General features: G+C 41.6%; 1 protein-coding gene across 4 annotated transcripts in view; it reads left to right on the top strand.

Annotated features, from left to right (window-relative positions):
- The window catches only part of col27a1b (collagen, type XXVII, alpha 1b), a 591175-nt gene that overhangs the window by 477753 nt on the left and 88380 nt on the right, over window positions 1-25042 (top strand). For all 4 annotated transcript variants that reach the window (XM_073052881.1, XM_073052882.1, XM_073052884.1 and 1 more), the window contains exons 38-41: window positions 2049-2102; window positions 3654-3761; window positions 4452-4505; window positions 21890-21943. In XM_073052881.1, the coding sequence (XP_072908982.1) occupies window positions 2049-2102; window positions 3654-3761; window positions 4452-4505; window positions 21890-21943 (270 nt within the window). The remainder of the gene's footprint in view (window positions 1-2048; window positions 2103-3653; window positions 3762-4451; window positions 4506-21889; window positions 21944-25042) is intronic.

The raw sequence follows: 25042 nt of genomic DNA, 5'->3' as shown, positions 1-25042 counted from the left end.
TGGAGAAAAAAAAGACAAGTAGTCAGAGTAAGAAGGTTGGGGGGGGGGGAGAGGAAAAAGTACAAGGTGGTAGGTGATAGGTGAAACCGGGAGAGGGGGAGGAGTAAAGTGAAGAGCTGGGAAGTCAATTGGTGAAAGAGGTAAAGTGCTGGAGAAAGGGGAGTCTTATGGGAGAGGACAGAGGGCATCATTGAGATTGACTCACTTGTGTTTCTTGCTGTTTTATTTTCCTGAAATTCAACACAACTATGAAATATTAATTGTGCACAAAGGAGATTTGCAGTACAGACCTAAATTCTATTTACTCTATCCTGGGGCTTATCAGATCTGTAATAAAAAGTCTGCTCCTGGCCCCAAATCTCATGTCTGTAAATTACTCCAAATATTCAGGTTGTGGGAAAGCAGTCTGAGTTTATTTATTCCCATCTCTCTCCCACCCATGTCCCAGCCCTCCAGAAAATTCATATTGAGGTACTACAATAAATGCTGTGTCTTGGTCATTTGCAGACTGAAATGAATGATGTCACAGATAATGGGTGTTTATAAGAGGGCTTTAAGACCTTGCCCTGAGCAGTTAAGTAAACTTTGTACATATAAAACCCTTCACACAATAACTGGTAGCTGTTACAACAATGCTGATATTACAGGGTTGATATTACAGGGTTGTCATCACCATTAGTGTGGCTACCTCTCTAGGGCCAGGAAATATTCATTTTGCTCAAAATGTTTTATAGAAAATTTCCTTCAGCTTTTCACTTTTCTAACAAGTAGAAATGGTCTTTTGGGAATGCAAAATTACCAAGTGTGCAAATGCTTAAAGAAGGATCATGCTGAATCATTGGCAGTGAAATTTGTCTCTTTGGATTCCACGTAAAATCAACTCTAAAGAAAAAAATGAGGAAATAAATCACTGAAATTATGACAAAATAAGGGGAAAATAGTCCAGTGCCATGGCAGAAACTTGAATGAACTCGTAATATAAAATTATTCAAGTGATCTCTTCCTGTTGATTTGATATGTTTGTTAAAGTTATAGAAAGAATAATTTTTATCCTCCTTGGGTCTCCCTAATATAAAATTTTCTCAATCAGCATGTGAAATCTGCACATCTCTCCTTTCCTCCAAGAGTGATTTCTAAACAATTGATGTTGCTTAACCTGCTTATGCTGTTCTACACAGATCTGAAACTATTTAACTGATTTGATTTATTACAGTAATCCTTCAATTTATTTCATCAAGTAAGTTATAAAGTTAGTGTCAAATTTCTTTGAAATTGAAAGGTGTCTGTTTAGGCATTATATTTGGATTTCATCAAATCTAAGAGTTGCACAGAAGTTCTAGACAACACACGCAAAATGCTGGAGGATCTCGGTACTCAGCAGGCCAGGCTATAGAAAAGAGTCCCGAAATGTTCACTGTGTACTCTTTTCCATAGATGCTGCCTGGCCTGCTGAGTTCCTCCAGCATTTTGTGTGTGTTGCCTGGATTTCCAGTATCTGCAGATTTTCTCTTGTTTGTGATCAGAAATTCTAGAGTTTTGCAATATTGAAGTTTTAGATATATGCATTACAAAGTCATGAGTTTATCCTCAACCCAATCAAAATCTAGAACTACAGAAAGCATACTTCATCTAGAAGTAGGTAGCTTCCTTGAATCCATTTTAGCTTTCAACCCACTGAGTTCAGCTGAGTTTCACTCACCAGTTCCTGACCATCATATTGGATGGAATTTCATACAATAAATGAGATATCTTTAGTCCAGGGAGTGGTGGGTGGGAGGGAAGTGAGGTTAGTGGCTGAATTCAGTTCTAATCAAAAAAATTGTTCTTCTTATAACACAGTCAGCAAGCGGTTTTTGAGAACTGATTTCGCAGATCAATGTAACACCAGTTAACTGAAAGGTCAACATGTAATGATAACTCTGTTCTCCTTCAAGCTGTTGTCTGATTTATCTGGTCCTTTTTATTTTTGTACCACCAGCTAAATAAATGGTTGCTGTACAGACAGGGTGCAGAATATTGACTTAACTGATGTTGTTATTGTCATCTAGGGACCTGAAGGAAAACCAGGAAGACCTGGGATTAGAGGAATACCTGGTAGAAAGGTTGGTTGCACTTGTGTCTTGTTTAGTAGTATCAAAAAGCTTTCAGTGTTTGCCAACTTTTACATCCAGATCTAACCGCCTGTATCCCAATAGCATCATTCTGCAATTATGTTTGTACTTGGGCAATCCTTTGTCCCTTTTCCTGTCAATTATTGTATCCATCTAACTTTCTTTCATTATTAGGCCATTCATTTCTATTTGCCAAACTAGAATGTTCTAACATCCAGAAGTTAAATTCATTTAAAACAACCATTTTTTCATACACTGGTAATATATAAGAGTTATACCATTTCATCTCTGAAGTATTTTTAAAAGACTCTAATGCTTGACAGTATTGATTGAAGGTAGCACTTCCATGGTCTTATCAAATTATGGAACTTACATGAATGGATCATTTCCTCTGTGACCGTGGGGAAGACCTATCAACAAAATGTAAAGTGATTCAATCTATGGAAATCAACAGCATCTGCTGCTTTGCTGTCTCTAAGGGAGTCCAGTCAGGTTGGGAGCAGGGTGTGTGGCCTGGTGATCTGGAAGCCTGGACCCATAATCGATTCCATTACTCCTTGTCAACTGAGGCACTAAGCAAGTTTGAAGATGACAAAGATGAAAGCAGCGGACGCACGGGTGTTCGGTGTTGTCTGCCTACGTTTCACCGGTCTTCTCCTCCCACTCGCTTGCTGCCATCGGCAGAAAGTGCAGGATTCCAAATTGCAAGGATTGATCGCCAAGAGTTGTGGCCATGGAATGGCTTTGGGGGACTTCGATGTTCATGGTGTATGCTTCGGGATTTTGGTAACTCTGCTTCTGAATGGTTTGATCAGTGCAATTGGTGAGGACTGCAGCACTTCGATGAAGACTGGCTCTGCGGCATACAGTTGGTTAGTGGTACTGAACCACATTGAACTGAATGGTCCTGGAGTCCTGGTTTGATGTTGATATCCTATGTGTTGCTTCGCACACTTTTTGCCGTTTGCGCAGTTCTTTTTTTCATGCATTGGACGTTTGATGTTTTTCCAGAAATGGGTTCCATGCTGTTTCTTTCAAGACGTACAAAAAAGCTGGATTAACTCAGCAGGTCGGGCAGCATCCGTTGATTGCTCCTTTCAACGGATGCTGCCCGACCTGCTGAGTTCATCCAGCTTTTTTGTATGTCTTGATTTGACCACAGCATCTGCAGTGCACTTTGTGTATGCTGTTTCTTTGTTTTGTGGTTGCCTGCAGGGTGGGGAGGGGGGGTGAATCTCAGAGTTGTATTCTGTATACATACTTTGATAATAAATGAACTTTGAATCCACCTCTAACAATGCATTGCATTCCATCCAACTATTTTATCCTAATATCTTTCCAATAACCACTCTCCATCCTCCATCTTACAGTTACTACATTTCAGATTATAAATGCTCAAGTGGATTTCCTTCTAAAGTTATTTAGTAAATTTAGAGTTTAATTGTTTCTTGGACTCTACTGCTATATTTCTTATCCAAAATATGTTGGAATCACTAGCCGGTGAAGAGATACCTTTTAACCCTTTCATATGTTGTTGTGTAGGGCAGCAAAGGACACATGGGATACCTGGGAGAAACTGGACCCCCAGGAGAGCAAGGACCTATAGGAATCCAAGGGCCCAAGGGATCTCGAGGAACACGAGGATCTCTGGTATAAAGTTTTGTTAAAAAACATCACTTTTTTTCTGAACTAAATATACCACTAGGAAGCCAACAAGAAAGTTTCGGGGGGGGGGGGGAGGAGCTTGTCAGAAGTAAGTTCTTTACACAGACTGGTGGTAGAGGCAGATACATTGAGGACATTTAAGAAGCTTCTAGCTAGGCTCACGGATGATAGAAAAAAATGGAGGGCTATATAGGAGGGAAGGGTTAGATTGATCTTAAAGTAGGTTAAAAGGCTGGCACAATATGATTTGTGCCTAAGGGTCTGTACTGTGTTATTAAGTAGAGTGTTTGGTGTTCTAAGAATGCAAAGTTAAAAAGAATCACAGAACATGTTAACTCAGAATGGTATTGACAGAGGCTGTGCATTTTTCCACATTAAATTCAGTAGACTGTTTTTGATTTGTTTATATTGCATTCAAGGCCTACTTCAGCTTTGCAATGTGAGATAACATGGGTCTGACATATACTAAGAAATAAAATTCATTCTCAACCTATAAGATCTGTGTGCGGAAATTCTATTTAACTTTACACATTCCAATACATTGAGTCCTAATAATCACTGCAAGGGGGAAAGTTATGTACTTACAATAAAATTATTTAAAACGAATAAACATATCACTATAATTTCTTGCTTCCGGATTCAGCTGTCAGATAAGTATTTCTTTCCTCTCACTAGGGTGCTCCTGGTCGTATGGGTGTTCAGGGTGAAATTGGGCTTGCAGGCTATGAGGTAAGGGTAATCTTTTACTTCCTTATAATGGATAACTGCATGAGTCTGAATGTGAAATATAATATTCCTAGGTTAATGATTCTCAACAGATTTGAATATGTTTTGCAAAGTAGTGCCTGTAGTCTGCAGCAGCAACATTTAAGACAAAATAAAAATAGTTATTGCTGGCACAACTGACAAGGCCTGATTATTGGAAAGAAACAGGAAGTACTGGAGGAAAAGAATGGTTGATGTTTCTTTCAAGACCCTGTGTCAAAACTCATCAGCATTGATCATTCCTTTCCCATCACAGATGCTGCCTGACCCATTGAGTCTTCCAGCATTTTTTTCCACTCCAGATTCCAGTACCTGCACTCTCGTGTGTCTCTGCTGAAAGAACAACAGAGTAAACACTCCATATAGAAGACTCTTCATGGGAACACAGTATTATATGTTGTTTGAATCTTTGAACTGCTGGCATAAAGATTTATAATCCTTTCAAATAAATTAAAGTTTCACTTACATTACATGGTTTGCAACTTTGCACAGAGACTATAAAGAGCCACGCTAGAACAATGCATTAACCACAACTGTTAGGAAGTGACATTTCCTCCCTGAATGGTTGTTTATTCCTACTGTTAATCAGGAAAGACCAAGTGAAATTCAATTTTGTGGATTACTATAGTGACATTGGAAGCCTCAAGCTCAGACTTCTTGTCCAGAACCAAAAGGCTGGGAAATTTGCTTCTTTGAGAATGGATCCCTTCCAGTTACCTTCTCGAAGTAACAACACACACAAAATGTTGACGTAACACAGCAGGCCAGGTAGCATCTATAGGGAGAAGCGCTGTCAACGTTTCGGGATGAGACCCTTCATCAGGACGAAGGGTCTTGGCCCGAAATGTTGACAGCGCTTCTCCCTATAGATGCTACCTGGCCTGCTGTGTTCCGCCAGCATTTTGTGTGTGTTGTTGTTTGAATTTCCAGCATCTGCAGATTTCCTCATGTTTGACCTTCTCGAAGTGTTGGATTTGATCAGAAAGTTTTTCTTTTTTTCTTGCTTTCACAGTTTGAGCTGCCCAGTTCTGTTTTTTTCTCTTTTTTTTGCTTTTTTTTTGTTTTGGGGTTTTTTTGTGTATATTTTAATTATGAAAGTTTCTTCATCTTTTTTCTTCTTTTTATGGATAAGAGAAGAATCAATTATCTTTTTCTTTATTATGTACTATTAGATTAATACTATGTATGATCTTGATAATGTTTATTTTACCTTTTATATGAATTGTTATTGATATAGATATTTGAGATAATTCTGCTCTTGCTTATATTTATATATGTACTCTTCTATTTAACTAATAAAACGATTGATAAAGAAAAAAGAAAGAAGAGAATGGATCTTCTGCAAATAGAGTGTAAAATCTACACAATCCTCACTACATTAGGCAAGTGAACATTTCCAGGGGCATCATGCTCAATGGGTCTCAGGACTTCTGTGTGCGATTTGCCCTGACACATTTGACATTTCACCACAACGTGCCAATACAAATAGGACTTATAACATTCTCTGAAGCCATAAAACATATAAGAGTCATGAACTGAGATTGAGAATAAAATGGGTTTAAAGTCATACCATTGGCTTAGAAGTTTGACTGCTCCAATCAAGCTAGCCAATATGAGCTTTGCTGATATCACACAGAAACATTTGGAACCAAAACCATTGTTGATTACAGAACATTTTAGGTTTCATAACTATATAACCATATAACAATCACAGCACGGAAACAGGCCATTCCGGCCCTCCTAGTCCGTGCCGAACTCTTAATCTCACCTAGTCCCACCTACCCGCACTCAGCCCATAACCCTCCACTCCTTTCCTGTCCATATACCTATCCAATTTTACCTTAAATGACACAACTGAACTGGCCTCTACTACTTCTACAGGAAGCTCATTCCACACAGCTATCACTCTCTGAGTAAAGAAATACCCCCTCGTGTTTCCCTTAAACTTTTGCCCCCTAACTCTCAAATCATGTCCTCTCGTTTGAATCTCCCCTACTCTCAATGGAAACAGCCTATTCACGTCAACTCTATCTATCCCTCTCAACATTATAAATACCTCGATCAAATCCCCCCTCAACCTTCTACGCTCCAATGAATAGAGACCTAACTTGTTCAACCTTTCTCTGTAACTTAAGTGCTGAAACCCAGGTAACATCCTAGTAAATCGTCTCTGCACACTCTCTAATTTATTGATATCTTTCCTATAATTCGGTGACCAGAACGGTACACAATATTCCAAATTTGGCCTTACCAATGCCTTGTACAATTTTAACATTACATCCCAACTTCTGTACTCAATGCTCTGATTTATAAAGGCCAGCATTCCAAAAGCCTTCTTCACCACCCTATCTACATGAGACTCCACCTTCAGGGAACTATGCACTGTTATTCCTAGATCTCTCTGTTCCACTGCATTCCTCAATGCCCTACCATTTACCCTGTATGTTCTATTTGGATTATTCCTGCCAAAATGTAGAACCTCACACTTCTCAGCATTAAACTCCATCTGCCAACGTTCAGCCCATTCTTCTAACCGGCATAAATCTCCCTGCAAGCTTTGAAAACCCACCTCATTATCCACAACACCTCCTACTTTAGTATCATCAGCATACTTACTAATCCAATTTACCACCCCATCATCCAGATCATTTATGTATATTACAAACAACATTGGGCCCAAAACAGATCCCTGAGGCACCCCGCTAGTCACCGGCCTCCATCCCGATAAACAATTATCCACCACTACTCTCTGGCATCTCCCATCTAGCCACTGTTGAATCCATTTTATTACTCCAGCATTAATACCTAACGACTGAACCTTCTTAACTAACCTTCCATGTGGAACTTTGTCAAAGGCCTTGCTGAAGTCCATATAGACTACATCCACTGCCTTACCCTCGTCAACATTCCTCGTAACTACTTCAAAAAATTCAATAAGGTTTGTCAAACATGACCTTCCACACACAAATCCATGCTGGCTACTCCTAATCAGATCCTGTCTATCCAGATAATTATAAATACTATCTCTAAGAATACTTTCCATTAATTTACCCACCACTGATGTCAAACGGACAGGTCTATAATTGCCAGGCTTACTTCTCGAACCCTTTTTAAACAATGGAACCACATGAGCAATACGCCAATCCTCCGGCACAATCCCCGTTTCTAATGACATCTGAAAGATCTCCATCAGAGCTCCTGCTATCTCTACACAAACTTCCCTCAAGGTCCTGGGGAATATCCTGTCAGGACCCGGAGATTTATCCACTTTTAAATTTCTTAAAAGCGCCAGTACTTCCACCTCTTTAATTGTCATGGGTTCCATAACTTCCTTACTTGTTTCCCACACCTTACACCATTCAATATCCTTCTCCTTAGTGAATACCGAAGAGAAGAAATCATTCAAAATCTCTCCCATCTCCCTCAGCTCCACACATAGCTGACCACACTGATTCTCTAAGGGACCAATTTTATCCCTCACTATCCTCTTGCTTTTAATATAACTGTTGAAGCCTTTCGGATTTACTTCCACCTTATTTGCCAAACCAAACTCATAATTTCTTTTAGCTTTTCTAATCTCTTTCTTAAGTTTCCTTTTACATTCTTTATATTCCTTGAGCAATTCCTTTACTCCATGCTGCCTATATCTATTGTAGACATCCCTCTTTTTTCGAACCAAGTTTCTAATATCCCTTGAAAACCATGGTGCTTTCAAACCTTTAACCTTTCCTTTCAACCGAACAGGAACATAAAGATTCTGTACCCTCATAATTTCACCCTTAAATGACCTCCATTTCTCTATTACATCCTTCCCATAAAACAACTTGACCCAATCCATTCTCTCTAAATCCCTGCGCATCTCCTCAAAGTTAGCCTTTCTCCAATCAAAAATCTCAACTCTAGGTCCAGTCCTGTCCTTCTCCATAATTATATTGAAGCTAATGCTATTGTGATCACTGGACCCGAAGTGCTCCCCAACACATACATCTGTCAGCTGACCTATCGCATTCCCTAACAGGAGATCCAACACTGCCCCATCTCTAGTCGGTACTTCTATGTATTGTTGCAAAAAACTATCCTGCACACATTTCACAAACTCTAAACCATCCAGCCCTTTTACAGAATGAGCTTCCCAATCTATGTGTGGAAAATTAAAATCTCCCACAATCACCACCTTGTGTTTACTACAAATATCTGCTATCTCCTTACACATTTGCTCTTCCAACTCACGCTCCCCATTAGGTGTCCTATAATACACTCCTATCAGTGTTACTACACCTTTCCCATTCCTCAATTCCACCCAAATAGCCTCCCTAGAGGAGCTCTCTAATCTATCCTTCCAAAGCACCGCCATAAGATTTTCTCAGACAAGCAATGCAACACCTCCTCCTCTGGCCCCTCCTACTCTATCACATCTATCACATCACGGAGGTTTCAAAAGGAAGGGAGTTAATTTCAGCATATGTGGCTGAATTGAAGAGATTGTCTGAGCATTGTCAGTTCAGTAATGGGTTTAATGATGTACTGAGAGATAGTTTAATTTGTGTAATCTTACAAGAAAGCATTAAAAAATGGCTCCTAACTGAAGCACATCTTACACTTAAAAGAGCAGTTGAAATAGCTGTATCAATGGAAACAGCAGACAGAGACAAAATTGAGTTGCATACAGGAATGAAAGTGAGCATGAACAAAATTGCAGCGTCTAAACAGAAACCGGCCTGGCCAAACAAATAGTGTTACTGTTGTGGCAGGGACTCACGTAGACGAAACAAATACAAATTTAAAGGCAAAACTTGCAGAAAATGCAAAAGGGTAGGACACATAAAAAGAGCATGTCAGGCAGACAAAAATAAGTGGGCTGCACAGTGAAGAGAAAAGGAAAGAAAGTCAAGTTGCAGTTTCAAGAAGAGAACCATCTGCATGCTGTTGATGAAAAGTTCTGATAATGATGAGACTGTTGCAGGATTGAGTAGCCTTGAGAATTACAATGTGAAAACTACCAGGAGACCAGCAATATGGCTTACGTCAGTGGTGAACAACAAATTAATTAAAATGGAATTGGATACTGGTTTGGCTGCTCAGTCATTCCACAAAATGAGTTTGAATGGCGTTTCAAAAATACTGAACTGAAGTCTAGAGATATCCAACTAAGAACTTCTACCAGAAAAAAAGAACTCCTGTGGGAATGACATTTGTAACAGTGAACTACAACAACCAACAAGTCACTTTGGGCATGATGTAGTGAATACAAGAGGGCCAGCATTCTGAGACTGTGATTGGCTGAGACAACTGCAACTTAATTTGAGATCCATCCATTATTTGCATGCCACATCCCTATAATGGTCAACTGAAAGCACATTAAGAAAGGTACTGGATGATGGCACAGCAATGTTCAAGGATGGCATTGGAAAACTCAAACATATCAAGGATGAAATAGTGTTAAACTAAAATGCCACACCCAAATTCTGCAAAGCCTGTCCGGTTCCTTATATCATCCGTGATAAAGTAGCAAGTGAGCTAGATTACATAGAAACTGAAGGAATTCGTTCCAAGGTTGAATGGAGCCCATGGGCAATGCCAGTGGTCCCAGTAGCCAAGAAGAATGGATCTGTCAGGATCTGTCGTGATTTTAAGGTCACCATCAACCCAGTACTGAAAGTAGATCAATACCCCCTGCCCAGGATATCTTTGCAAGCTTTTCTGGAGGGAAAACACTTCAGCAAAGTGAACTTAGCTGAGACCCACCTACAGATGGAGATGGAAGAAGAATCTGAAGTGTTTCTCACCATAACCCCTCACAAAGGGCTTTATCGCTATAATAGGCTTATTTTTGGAGAAGCATCTGCACCTGTACTCTGCCAAAAAGCTATGGACTAGGTGCTGCAAAGTTGCCCAGTGTCACCTGGATGACATCACTATGGATGACAAAACACCTCCAAAATCTCAAAACAGTGTTAAAACGATTAGAAGATTATGGTCTTGGAGCATGATGCAACAAATGTGAATTCTCTAATTCTAGCAGCACTTACTATGGTCACACCATTGATGCATAAGGATTACACAAGTGTGCTGAGAACATTCACATGGTGACGGACTCCACAAAGGACGTGTTACGGTTGCGGTCCTTTCTAGAATTTGTCAATTACTGTAACAGGTTCCTACCAATTCATTACTACAGATCAGGAAGAAATTACAATGGACAAAGCAATGTGAGGTGGCTTTCCAAAAGTAAAGGAAATGGTGACGTCAGACACCGTACTCAGCCATGAGCATCCACATCATCTAATGAAGCTTGCTATACACTGGTCAGGATGCCACCATGTCCAGAAGAAACAAGTCCAGCGTCAACTCCAGACCTGTCAGAACCACTTCCTGCAGTTTCAGAGTCAACTCCTACAACTACCATGGAGCCTAAGATTGTCTCACAGACCCAAGTCTCCCCTGCCAAGCAGAGTGACCCACCCCCCTCCACCACCCTTGTCAGGAAAGGCTTTATCCCACAAGAGTAAGAAGTCCTCCACAGCAATTAAATCTTTTGGCCTGAATGGGGACGTTAACATTTACTATGCTATGGATGTCTACATGGTAGTTGTATTGTGTGTGTGTGTGTGTGTGTGTGTGTGTGTGTGTGTGTGTGTGTGTGTGTGTGTGTGTGTGTGTGTGTGTGTGTGTGTGTGTGTGTGTGTGTGTGTGTGTGTGTGTGTGTGTGTGTGTGTGTGGTAGGTAGGAGTGTTTTGTATTTAATATTTCAATAATATTTGAGTAATATTGTAAATATATTGTTTGATTAAGCATTCTTTGTTTAAATAATTCATTATGGATTACCTGAATGGCATACATCATTACACTGCCATGTCATTGTATACGTACACAACTCATTGAAGTAAAAACGACACACATTACCTCTCACAAACGAGAAAATCTGCCGATGCTGGAAATCCAAGCAACACGCACAAAATGCCAAGAAATGCAGCAGGCCAGGGAGTATCTATGGGAAAAAAAAGTAAACAGTCAATGTTTCGAGCCAAGACCTTTCCGCAGGGCTGGACACATTATCTCTCGGCTCCCTTGTTTTCCTTTCAATTAGTTTTATGTTTTAGAGTTGCAAAATATAGGAAACCTACAGCATAATACAGGCCCTTCAGCCCACAATGCTGTGTCAAACATGTACTTACTTTAGAAATTACCTAGGGTTACCCATAGCCGTCTATTTTTCGAAGCTTCATGTATCTATCCAGGAGCCTCCCTAAAAGACCCTATTGTATCTGCCTCCACCACTGTCACCGGCAGCCCATTCCACCCTCTCACAACTCTCTGCGTAAAAAACTTACCCCTGACATTTCTTCTGTACCTTCTTCCAAGCACCTTAAAACTGTGCCCTCTCATGCTAGCCATTTCAGCCCTGGGAAAACGCCTCTGACTTTCCATACGATCAATGCCTCTCATCATCTTATACACCTCTATCAGGTCACCTCTCATCCTCCATCGCTCCAAGGAGAAACATGCTGACTGTTTTGTTAATATGCACCAATCCCAGCTGCCCTCATTAAGACTATATCCTTCAGTGCCTTGCCTAGTGAAGTACCAGCCTAAAAGTGTCTTAACCATAGTAATCATATTTGATCTCACCATCTTCTCTGGCAGTCTGTTGCAAATATCAACCACTGCCTCTGTAAAAAAAAAACAGAACCTTTCCCTCAGATCCCCTTTAAAACTCCTACCTCTCACTTTAAAACTATGCCCCCTAATTTTTGATCATGCTAAATGATTTTGACTATCTACCCTATCTATGCCTCTCATAATCTTATATATTTCTATCAACTTCCTTGGATCCAGGTAAAACAAGTCCCACCTATCAATTCAAGTCAAGTCAAGTCAACTTTTATTGTCATTTCGACCATAACTGCTGGTACAGTGCATAGTAAAAATGAGACAACATTTTTCAGGACCATGGTTTACATGACAGTACAAAAAACTAGACTGAACTACGTAGTAACAAAAAAACACAAAGAAAGCTATATTAGACTACAGACCTACACCGGACTGCATAAAGTGCACAAAAACAGTGTAGGCATTACAATAAATAATAAACAGGACAGTAGGGCAAGGTATCAGTCCAGGCTTCGGGTATTGAGGAGTCTGATAGCTTGGGGGAAGAAACTGTTATATAGTCTGTTCGTGAGAGCCCGAATGCTTCGGAGCCTTTTCCCAGACAGCAGGAGGGAGAAGAGATTGTATGAGGGGGGCATGGGATCCTTCATAATGCTGTTTCCTTTGCAGATGCAGTGTGTAGTGTAAATGTCTGTGATGGTGGGAAGAGAGACCCCGATGATCTTCTCAGCTGACCTCGCTATCCGCTGCAGGGTCTTGCAATCCGAGATGGTGCAATTTCCAAACTAGGCAGTGATGCAGCTGCTCAGGATGCTCTCAATACAACCCCTGTAGAATGTGATGGGGATGGGGGGTGGGAGATGGACTTTCCACAGCCTTCGCAAAAAGTAGAGACGCTGCTGGGCTTTCTTTGTTATGGAGCTGGTGTTGAGGGACCAGGTGAGATTCTCCGTCAGGTGAACACCAAGAAATTTGGTGCTCTTTACAATCTCTACCGAGGAGCCGTCGATGTTCAGCAGGGAGTGGCCGCTCCGTGCCCTCCTAAAGTCAACAACCATCTCTTTTGTTTTGTTCACATTCAGAGACAGGTTGTTGGCTCTGCACCAGTCCGTCAGCTGCTGCACCTCCTCTCTATAAGCTGACTCATCGTTCTTGCTGATGAGACCCACCACGGTCGTGTCATCGGTGAACTTGATGATATGGTTCGAGCTGTGTGTTGCAGCACAGTCGTGGGTCAGCAGAGTGAACAGCAATGGACTGAGCACGCAACCCTGGGGAGCCCCCGTGCTCGGTGTGATGGTGTTGGAGATGCTGCTCCCGATCCGGACTGACTGAGGTCTCCCAATCAGGTAGTCTAGGATCCAGTTGCAGAGGGAGGTGTTCAGGCCCAGTAGGCTCAGCTTTCCAATCAGTTTCTGAGGGATGATTGTATTGAATGCTGAACTGAAGTCTATGAACAGCATCTGAACGTATGTGTCTTTTTTATCCAGGTGGGTTAGGGCCAGGTGGAGGGTGGTGGCAATGGCGTCATCTGTTGAGCAGTTGGGACGGTACGCAAACTGCAGGGGGTCCAGTGAGGGGGGCAGCAGGGTCTTGATATGCCTCTTGATGAGCCTCTCGAAATACTGATGATGATGATGATGTAAGTGCAACGGGACGGTAGTCATTTAGGCAGGACACTGAAGACTTCTTCGGCACAGGGAAGTTGGTGGCGGCTTTGAAGCACGTTGGAATGGTGGTGCTGCTCAGGGAGATGTTGAAGATGTCAGTGAGAACATCTGCTAGTTGGTCTGCACATCCTCTGAGCACTCTACCAGGGTTGTTGTCCGGTCCAGCAGCCTTCCGTGGGTTAACCCTGCACAGGGTCCTTCTCATGTCAGCCACGGAGAGACACAGCACCTGGTCATTTGTAGGCGGGGTGGACTTCCTCGCCACCACGTCATTTTCCGCCTCAAACTGGGCGTAGAAGTTATTCAGCGCATTTGGGAGGGAGGCATCACCTGCACAGTCAGGTGATGTTGCTTTGTAATTGGTGATGTCCTGGATGCCCTTCCACATGTGCCGCGTGTCGCCGCTGTCCTGGAAGTGACTGTGGATTAGCTGGGCATGTGCACGCTTTGCCCCTCTGATGGCTCGGGACAGTTTGGCCCTTGCTGTTGTTAGAGCTGCCTTGTTGCCTGCTCTGAAGGTGGAGTCGCAGGACCTCAGCAGCGCACGCACCTCTGCGGTCATCCATGGCTTCTGGTTAGCGCATATAGTGATGGTCTTGGACAGAGTAACATCATCAATGCACTTGCTGATGTAGCTGGTCACTGATGCTGTGTACTCCTCTAAGTTGGTAGAGTCGCCATCGGTTGCAACCTCCCTGAACATGTGCTAGTCAGTGTGCTCAAAGCAGTCTTGAAGAGCAGATGGCTCCTGCTGGCCAGGTTTTCACCTGCTTCTGAACTGGTCTGGAGCGGCTGACGAGCAGTCTGTATGCTGGGATTAGCATAACAGAGATGTGGTCTGAGTATCCGAGGTGGGGGCAGAGCTCTGCCCGGTACATGTCGGGGATGTTTGTGTAAACCAGGTCCAATGCGTTCTCCCCTCTCGTTGCAAAGTCCACATACTGATGGAATTTGGGGAGCACTGACTTAAGGTTCGCATGGTTAAAATCACCGGTGACAATAAACAGTCCATCAGGGTGTGCGTTCTGCAGTTCGCTAATAGCCCCGTACAGTTCACAGAGCGCCTCCTTAGCATTAGCGCTGGGGGGAATGTAGACACCGAATATAAGGACAGGGGTGAATTCGCGTGGCAAGTAGAATGGTCTGCATCGAACTGTCACAAACTCCACTAGTGATGAGCAGTGTCTGGAAACCAGCACAGAGTTCTTACACCATTCCGTGTCGATGTAAACACAGACACCGCCACCGCGAGCCTTACTGGAGACAGCTGCATCTCTGTCCGAACGAAACAAAGCTAGCCCGTCTAGCTGGATGGCAGCATCCGAAATCCCATCAGTGAGCCATGTCTCTGTGAAGACAAACTCTGTACTCCCGCCAAGTATTACGTTGGAGTTGAATGTAGTCCATTTTATTGTCCAGGGAGCAGACATTGGAGAGCAAAATGGACGGGAGAGCCAGCCGGCTAGGGTTTGCTTTTTGCCTGGCACGGACCTTTGCCCGTTTGCCTGGCTTCTGCTTCCTCGCACATCGCTTTCAACGTCTCCATCTTCGGCTCCCAGCATCAGGCAAGTCCGAGGAATGTAGGCCCGTTCCCCTCAGCAAGCCGATGTCGCGTAATTCAGCCAGCAGATCTTTGTGAAGGTTTGTTTTTGGGCGATCTCTGTATTGTAGTAGTATCTGGTGATGGTAGATAGCTGCTCTGTTATCCATGTGCCCTAATCAAAAATTGTGTATCAAACTTAAAATAGAAAATTAAAGTAACACCAGGTCTGAAAGGCCGCTGCTGCCGTGCCATGCCGCCTCATGGGAGAACTCCCATTACTAAAATTCTCTCCCATAACTAAAATTCTCCAGCCCTGATAACATCCTGATGAAATGCTTCGGCACTCTTTTCAGCATAGTCACATGTAGTGTGGGAGAGCAGAACTCCAAGTGCAGTCTCACCAGTGTTTTGTAGAGTTGCAGTATAATAGTCCAACATTGTATTTATTGCCCCGCAGGGTCACATTTTAGCCCACAATTCACCATTAAATAAATAACACCATTAAAATGTCATTTTCAACATATTTTTGAAGTTTTTTCTTGATTTTTATAAGCAGTAACTGATTATGGCATCAAAAAGGAATTACATCCAATTTTTAGGTTGTTTTACTGTGAATGTTGCCTGACCTGCTAAGGCTCACCAATGTTTTGTACCTTTATTTTCATTTTCCAGCATTGATAATTACTTTGTTTTTTTGGCAATAATCACCCTACTACTGTGACCAGGAGCAGAATCTCATCCTCAGAATTAGGCCATTTGGCCCATTGAGCCTGCTCTGCCATTTCATCACGGCTGATCCAATTTTCCTGTCAGCACCAATCTCCTGCCTTCTCCCCAAATCCCTTCATGCCCTGACCAATTCAGCTCTTCAAGCTCTGCCTTAAATATACATAAAGACTTGGCCTCCACAGCTGCCTGTGGCAAAGAATTCCACAGATTCACCATCCTCTGGCTAAAGAAATTCCTCCTCATCTCCATTCTAAATGGATGCCCCTCTTCTGAGGCTGTGTCCTCTGGTCTTTGACTCTCCCGTCATAGGAAACATCCACTCTGTCAAGGCCTTTCACCATTTGATAGGTTTCAATGAGATCATCCACCATTCTTCTAACTTCTAGTGAATACAGGCCCACAGTCACCAGACTCTCTTTATATGACAAATCATTCATTCCGGAAAGCATTTCGTGAACCTCCATTGAACCCTCTCCAGTTTCAGCACATCCTTTCTAAGTTCACAATACCCCATGAGGCTTCACTAGTGCTTTACACATTTTCAACATTACATCTTGCTTTTGTATTCTAGTCCTCTCAAAATGAATGCTAAATACTACTAGACACTCTGCTACATTTTCTGTAATGCAGATGATTTAAATACAAAGTAGCTGACAAAGTACATTGCTTTAATTACTCTTGCTTTAAAAATATATTGATCCCTGTCTCAAAAGTACATTTATTACCGAAGTATGTATAGTCTGTACAACTTTGAGATTCATCTTCTTGCAGGCAGCCACAAAACAAAGAAACACAATAGAATCTATGAAAAACCACACACAACAAAACTGTTAAACATGCAATATGCGAGAAGAGAACAAATCATTCAAAGAATTAAAAATGAAACAAGTAACACACAGAACATGAGGCGCCGAGTCGCTGAAAGTGAATCCACAGCTGCAGAGTCAGTTCAGCACTGAGGGGCGAGTGTGACCGGTCCAGGAGCCCGAGGACTGTAGGGCAACAACTCTGAGCCTGACTGCACGGGACAAGACTCCTGCACCACCAACCCAATGGTAGCAGTCAGAAGAGAGGGAGATGGGTCAAAACCAGGCAGACGGGGGACCCTGGCTGACACTGAGTAGTCAGCTAAACAGCAGTTCATCCTTCGCCCTTGGCCTCGGAGCATTAATCTTTTTAATCTAGCTCAGTGTTTAAATCAACTAAACCTCAGTTCATTTTCGCTCTTCAGTTTAGGCCCCGCTGCTTTAATCCGGCCGAAGTCTGCTCCAGCAATGGCTGCCACCATTCCTGCATTCCCAAGAGTCCAGTTCATCAGATCCTTCAGGATACCACAGAAGTGCCAGATCGTGGATACAGTTCAAAAGTACAGCCCCAAAACGAAGTTACAGGCTGTGGATTGCAGTCTAGAGAAAAATATATTTAATAAAGTAGTGCTGTTAGCTGTCCGCAAAGCGTCGCCGTATGTCACCAGTGCCATCTCGGGCAAACTCCTTATTCCAAAATATTCTGTGTTCTAATGTGACGCTTACAAGCGGGTTTCTGAACAGGCCAGAGACAGGATCCCATCATAAATCTGCATCTTCACATATGGGCTGGATAAACATTGGCAAAGAATATTATTGAAATTGCAGACACACAACCATTGTACTTAAAGACATGTTCCTTTCCATCTGCAATTGTATTAATAATATATTATGTTTATACTGGAAGAAATGTATAAGCCAGTTATGTCAAAGGAATTATATCATCTGATTGAAATAACAGTCACTATCCAGGAGGAATACATTTACTGGCAATCAAATACACTAAGACATCGTAGGTTTTTAGGAATTTCCTAAGGTTAAGCATTAAATTAGTTATGGTCAGAATACAAAGTTTTACAAATACTGGAAATACATGAACAATAAATGTTTGAATAAAAAAACTCAGAAACTGATTGAATTCTCAGCACGCCAGGTGACCTCATTGTAAAAAAAAGTAGACCCTGCCAAAAACTCTTTTCTTGAAATGGAAAAGAGAGAATTAGTTTTAACTTGTAGTACATTTGTGACAGGATGAATAGGAGAAAGGGGAAATTTCTGATTGGATGAGTGCAGGATTGACTTGTGGATCACTTATAGAGGGTTTCTGGCTGATGACTTCAGAGAGGGGGAGAGAGGGAGGGAGGGAGAGAAGGGCAGACAATGAGGAAGAGAGGGAAAGAGTGGGGGAGAGAGAGGATAGAGAGGATGGACAGAGTGAGAGAGAGGGAGAGGGAGGGGAAAGGGGAGGAAAAGAGTGAGGGGGAGAGGGAGGGGGATTTTGTAACTGTTGCACTGAGTTGTTTGTATTCTCACTTTCTAACTAACTTAAGAGTTCTTTTTCACCTTCTCCCTCTGTAATAGGCCCCATTAACCCATTCACCAGGTGAACTCTACAACTCTAGCACTCCAGGCTTTATCATCCCAGGATATTCCTTTGTTCTATCCATTCCTCCCCCATCATTTCTGCACAGCTAAAAACCAAGTTATTTCTCTGTTTCCCACTTCTGAAACATTAACTCTTTCTCTCTCTCCTCAGAGATTGCCCAACCTGATTTTATCCCAGATTTCCAGCATCTGGAGTCATTTTGACTGGAAAGAGAAAGGAGGTCTGGCAATATCAGTGACAATTAACAGTCAATCTGTTTTGATACAGGATTGCATATTTCAATTCAAATCCCACCACAGCAAAACAATCCAGTAATGACACTTTACCTACTTAAACCTTCTGTGTCACATGGTTCCACACAAAAAATGGTGTAAGATAATATTTTACACATGTGAAGAGGAAAGCAAAAGTGAGAACTGAAATGATACCCGATGTAGGTGGGAAAAAGACAAACAATATAACTTAGCTAAGAAAGCAAACAAGGTGAAATATATTCATGGTCCTCTGGTTTATTTCAAATCCTGAAAAGAGTGATCTGAAAGAGCCTTCTAATATTTAGCTTTTTGATTCGACATCTTAAGATTCTTAACTTTTCACACAAATTCCTTGAATTTCCTTCAGGTACACTGCAAAAGTGTTTTCACATCCAATTTTTTTTTGGTATGACTTTCATCTAAACCATTCAGTGGCATCAACCTTGGTCATTAACCACACTCTTCCTGTAGACTCATCTCTTGTGAAACAGGAGGATAAAAAACAGCAAAAGCAGTAAATGTGAGGCAAATTCAGAAACAAGTTTAGAAACATCCTTCTTGACAACTAAGGCTACATCCGCACTAGACCGAATAATTTTGAAAACGCCGGTTTCGCGTAAAAACAATAGGCGCCCACACTATGCGTTTTTTAAAAATATCTGTGTCCACACTAAAACAGATATTTAGATGAATCTCCTCCTCCTGGGCATGCACGGGACCCATCTACCGAAAAAAACCAAAGACAAAGTGGTTTACTATTTCCGTTTCCGCTGCAGTGTTGTTCTATTTCTGTTGGTCAAAAACTAGAGTTCATACAACAACAGCGAAAGAAAGTTTTCAACAATGTCTATGAGGAATACACAGAAAACCTCCGCATGAAGCCATCCGCCGTTGTTGTTTTGGTGTTGGAGGTTGTGTTCATGAAAACAATGAAACTCCACGCTGTTGCCACCATCCGCTCCGGCACGTCATGACAGTGTTTTTAGATTTCTCCAGTTACCCCATCCATACTGATCTGCCCAAGCAGCGTTTTCAAAATTACACACTTTGGAGAGTGTTTCTGAAAATCTCCGGTTTCGGGGGACGAAAACACCATTTTAGTATGGACAGAGGGTAAAAATGAAGAGAAAAAGCTTCGGTTACGGATTTATCCGGTGTAGTGTGGATGTAGCCTAAGGCAATGAGGCAAGGTTTCAGAATACTCCTATTTTCATTCACTCAAAACACAATCTCAACTCACTAAAATCTTAACTCTATAATTATAAACTGACTATAATTCATTGAGCCGGGCGCATGTTTTTGTGTCAGCAAGCTTAGTTTGTCGCACACTGTAAGTTGCTCAGCGTGGCTAACATGACTCAGTAAAAAATGTTTAATCCCAATAATCTGTTGTTGCTCTGTCTCTGCACATAATCGACAGTAGTGAGAAGAGGCCATGTTCTAGGTGGTGAGGATCCTTCAAGATGGATGCTGCCTTCTTGAGACACCGCTTTTGCAAGATGTCCTCAGTGGTGGTGAGGCTTCTGCCTCGATGGCTTGGCTGACTCTACAGACCTCTGAAACCACTTACCGTTCTGTACATTGGCACCTCCATACCAGGTGCTGATGCAACCAGGCAGAATGATACATCTGTAGAAATTTGCTGGAGTATTTCGTGACATACCAACTCTCTTCAAACTCCTAATGAAGTACAGCCATTAGAGGGCTTTCATCGTGATGTTGGGCCCAGGACAGATCTTTGTTTTTTGAATGTCTTCAGAAGTCTTCCATGAAATTTCAATTTAAGATGCCCAGTGACTACTTATTTGCAGTAAAAAAAAATCAGCAAAGAAAACTACTAAACACCTTATTAATAACGATCAATGCTCACAATGGGGAGGTGAGTGGAGGCAGAGGCGTAGGCGAGGCATGGTCGAGGAAAGCAGAGGCAGATGGAGGCAGGGGTGAGGCATGGTCAAGGTGACCGAAGGCAGAGGGCATGTCGAAGCAGAGTTGTGGTGTTCCCCGAGAGCAAGAGAAGTTCCAATATCTGATCGATTTAAGCACCAGGCCTAACTAGAAAGGTCGGGTACTGGCTGAATCATGGCGGCGGGGTCCAAGAGCAAGGAATGACCCGGTTCAGACTGTGGCCTGCTCCAGCCACGGTGATGCCTGGCTTCACATCTGTGATCTTGCAACGTTTACTTGGCTTTGCAATGAACTGAGGCTGCGGCCTGCTCCAGCTGCAGTGATGCATGGTTTTATGTCTTTTGTAAAACTTCAGCTCTGAAGCTATTTGCTTACTTTTGTTGTTTGCGTGATTTGTTTCTATCTCCTTCTCTCTGTTCATTAGGTGTTTGAAAGTCTTTTTTAATGGGTTCTGTGGAGGTTTCTTTGTTTTGTGGCTGTCCGTAAGGGAATTAATAACGTATACATACTTCTAACTTTGAAATATGAATTCTATCTGTAAGAATTCTTCATTGCTTTGTCTTTTTGGCTAACTTGATGACAAGGTTACATCTCAGAGACTGATGAGAGAGTAACATTACTTTTAACTTATGGAAAGGGAAAATCCTCGGCATAGAGAGTTTTATGGACAGCTTCTGTTGAAATAAGCTCTGTCATTTAGTTCTGATGCCAGAATATAGGAAATTAGTTCATTTGTCCATTTTGCTACATTTTCAATATTCCTCAGTTGGTTCAAATTAAATTTTTGTTCTTAAAAATAGTGAGAAATATTATTCTATTCCTCCCCACACAGCTACACCCTCCTACCAGACTTGGATAAGGATTCAGTCAGTGACCTGTTTTACATCCAAAACTTGCATTTATCTTTATTGCATATGACTGTTCAAGATGTGTGTTAAAGCAAATGACTGTACATAATATGCTATTGATGAAATGATGATATATTGACTCACGGTGATATCTGACTCATTTACAATAGAGACATCACTTAACAGTTATATCACAGCTTGGTATAAAACAGGTCAAACTATGAAAGAGTCTCTAGTCCCATTTTCTATGCTAGTAATATGAATGTTATAATGTTTTTAATAGTAAAATATTGACCCAGTAGATAATACAGTTGCCTTAGCACATTGTAATTTGGTTGCAGAATATTTAATATTCTTTTTTTGTCTTATACAGGGGCATAGAGGACCTCCTGGCCCAAAAGGACCGCCAGGTCCCAAAGGTGAAAAGGTAAATCTTTAGTTTTTAATTGCCCTGAAATGAAAGCTTTGTAGAGTGTAACTTTGGCAGCAAAAAAACAGAATCAGCTAATCAGCAAATTGCATACAGAGCACATTCAGTTCCATAGTCTGCAACTGCTGCTCAAATCAATTCAGCTTATATAGTTCAATTACATTAAATGGTCTGTCCCTGTCGGTCAGCTCAATGACAATTGCCCCCAAGGCTCTGAATTTCCAATCATATACTCGATTAAATAAATAATTAGACAAGCTATTCTGGTCAAGTGGCTAACATGTGAGTTTGTATGCATTGACTAGTCCATCTGCAATTGCACTCATCTGGAAGTGAATGTGCATTGAAGACTTAGCTAAGTGAAAGATGAAACAAGCCTTCATTTGCAGTATATGGTAGTTCATTGAATTATACTTTATAGAAGCTCTTAAGCTTTCTAACTCTCCAGTTCTTTGCAATTTCTTTTGATCTTTCAAGGGAAGTATTTTGTTTATTTTTATTTGAATTTCATGTATGTAAATGTTCAGTTGCCTGTGGAAGGAGAAGCTGGAAGTTTGATTCAGTGCCAGTGGAACTGTGTTTCTGAAAAGCTCTATTGTGGGGCAGTGCAATATTGGCTCAGGCAGAGATTTGAATTTGATTGCCATAAATTGCAAGAATATAAATGAATTCCGTTTTTTTATGTCACAAACCCGATGAAGGGTCTCTGCCCGAAACGTCGACTGCTTACTCTTTTCCATTGATGCTGCCTAGCCCGCTGAGTTTCTCCAGCATTTTGAGTGTGTTGCTCTACTTTTTAATGTGCTATCTCCAGTTTATTCTACACTGTGGCCAGTAGGAAATGGTCTTTGTACTTTAGGCATGGAGTCATACTGTACTAGAAAAATTCCTTCAGCTCTTCAAGGTCATGAGGGCCATTCTACCTCTCACCAATACACTAATGACATCTTACAGTAACCAATTAATCTACAAACCAGCACATCTTTGGAATGTGGAAGGTAACCAGAACACCCAGAGGAAACCTACAGGAAAACATGCAAACTCCACGTAGACAGTACTAGAGGAAACTGAAAGTCCAATTTGTAAATATCTAATAGATGAAAATGATTATTTAACAACCTTGATGAACACTGAATTTGAATTTTAAACTGGTAAACTGCTTTATCATCGTGACATGTACCAAGATACAGTCAAAATATTTGTTTTGCATTTATACAGATCATTTCATTACAACAGTGCATTGAGGTAGTACAAGGGAAAACAATAATAGAATGCCTGGTACTTTCTTTGAGTCTTTTGTATCTTCTGCCCAATGAGGGGTGGGGGCGGGGAGAGAAGAGAGAATGTTTGGGGGGCATAACATCTTTGATTACTTTGGCTACTTTAGCAAGGCAACAAGAAATGTGGACACATTCCATGGAGGGGAGGCTGGTTTCTGTTATGTGTCCAGAACTCTCTGCAGTTTCAGGCAGAGCAGTTTCCATACCAAGCCATGATGTATCTAGATAGAATGCATGCTATGGTGCCTGCGTAAAAATTGGACAGGGTCAAACAGGACGTGCCAAATTTCTTTAGCCTCTTGAGGAAGTAGGGGTGCTAATGAAACATTTTTGGCCTTTGCATCAATATTGCTGATCCAAAACATGCAACTGGTAATGTTCGCTCCTAGGAGCTTGAAGCTTTCAACTGTATCAGAATCAGAATCAGGTTTACTATGTCATGACATTTGTTGGCTTTGGGGCAGCAGTACAAAGCAATACATAATAATAGAGAAAAAACATGAATTACAGTAAGTGTGTGTGTGCGTGTCCGTGTGCGTGTGCGTGTGCGTGTGTGTGTGTGTGTGTGTTTATATATATATAGATAGTTAAATAAGTAGTGCAAAAATAGAAATAAAAATAGAGCGAGTTGGTGTTTATGAGTTCAATGTCCATGCAGAAATCAGATGGCAGAGGTACCAAAGATGTAAACTTCAGTGCTGATGATGTAAACCTCAATACCAATGATGTAAACAAAAGCATGTGCACCATCCCTTTCCTGAAGTCAATGAGCTGTTCTTTTGTTTTGTTGACATTGGGGAGAAGGTTGTTATCAAGACACCATGGCACTAAAGTCTCTACCTCCTTCTTGTACTGTGTCAAAGTAACTGTCATTGCCGAAACTAAAATAAGATAACTAAAATAATTGTGCCCAGAACACACAGACTGTTATGACTCAAGCATTCCTTTTATTTTGCTTGTGCACAAGGAGAACAGCATGGACCCTGTCACCCACACTGTTCTGAAGTCTGAACAGAAAACTGCTATTTATATACAGAATTTGTACGGATATTCATTGTTATAGATTGCATATGCCTTATAAATTACTAGTAAGATCAATCACTATTCACAATAAAGGCATTAAAAGTCAATCAAAACTTCAAGCAGACACCTGATGATATTCTGAAGCTAGTAAAGACAATAGAGCCTTAGTTGTTGGGTATGTTTCACATCCTTCCATTATCTTGCATGTCTCCATCACCCCCTATAGTGCAAAGGGAAGCTATGTTTTAGGGAGACCTTTCTGGAAAAGTCTCACTGCAAAGGCCTCACTCGTTTGGCTTGAGTACACACTGCTTGACTACAAATGCCCCAGGTTAACTTTGCCTTCCTGTAACTTCCACAACTGCAACTTATCATTATTCGTGATAGGCCCGCTGCGGTGATGTCATCTGCAGACTTGTGGGTGAAGCTAGAGAAGAATCTGACCATGCGGCCTTTGAGTGTATAGGGAGTAGAGTAGCAGGCTGAGGGCGCAGCCTTGTGGGACGCCAGAGTTGTGATTATTTGTAGCAGACCTGTTGCAATCCTCACTGGTTGTAGAGAGTTGGTCAGGAAGTCAATGGCCCAACTGCCAGAGGAAGTGTTGAGTCCCAAGTTTAGGAGTTTTAGACTCCATAGAAAATATTTACCTTCCATTCCCACCTGCCCGTGCATGTCTCAGATTTCCCAAAGCAATGCATCCCTTGCAATGGAGGATAGCTTGGGCCAGACAATTTAAGAGTAGATGGTTATCAATAATAACTTGATAGAAAATAAGCAAACTCCTCTCAACACT

This window comes from Hemitrygon akajei, chromosome 7 (assembly GCF_048418815.1).
Source record: "Hemitrygon akajei chromosome 7, sHemAka1.3, whole genome shotgun sequence".
In the NCBI taxonomy this organism is placed as follows: Eukaryota; Metazoa; Chordata; class Chondrichthyes; order Myliobatiformes; family Dasyatidae; genus Hemitrygon; species Hemitrygon akajei.
The sequence above is the reverse complement of the archived record's forward strand: the minus strand, read 5'-3'. Positions and strand labels throughout refer to the sequence as shown.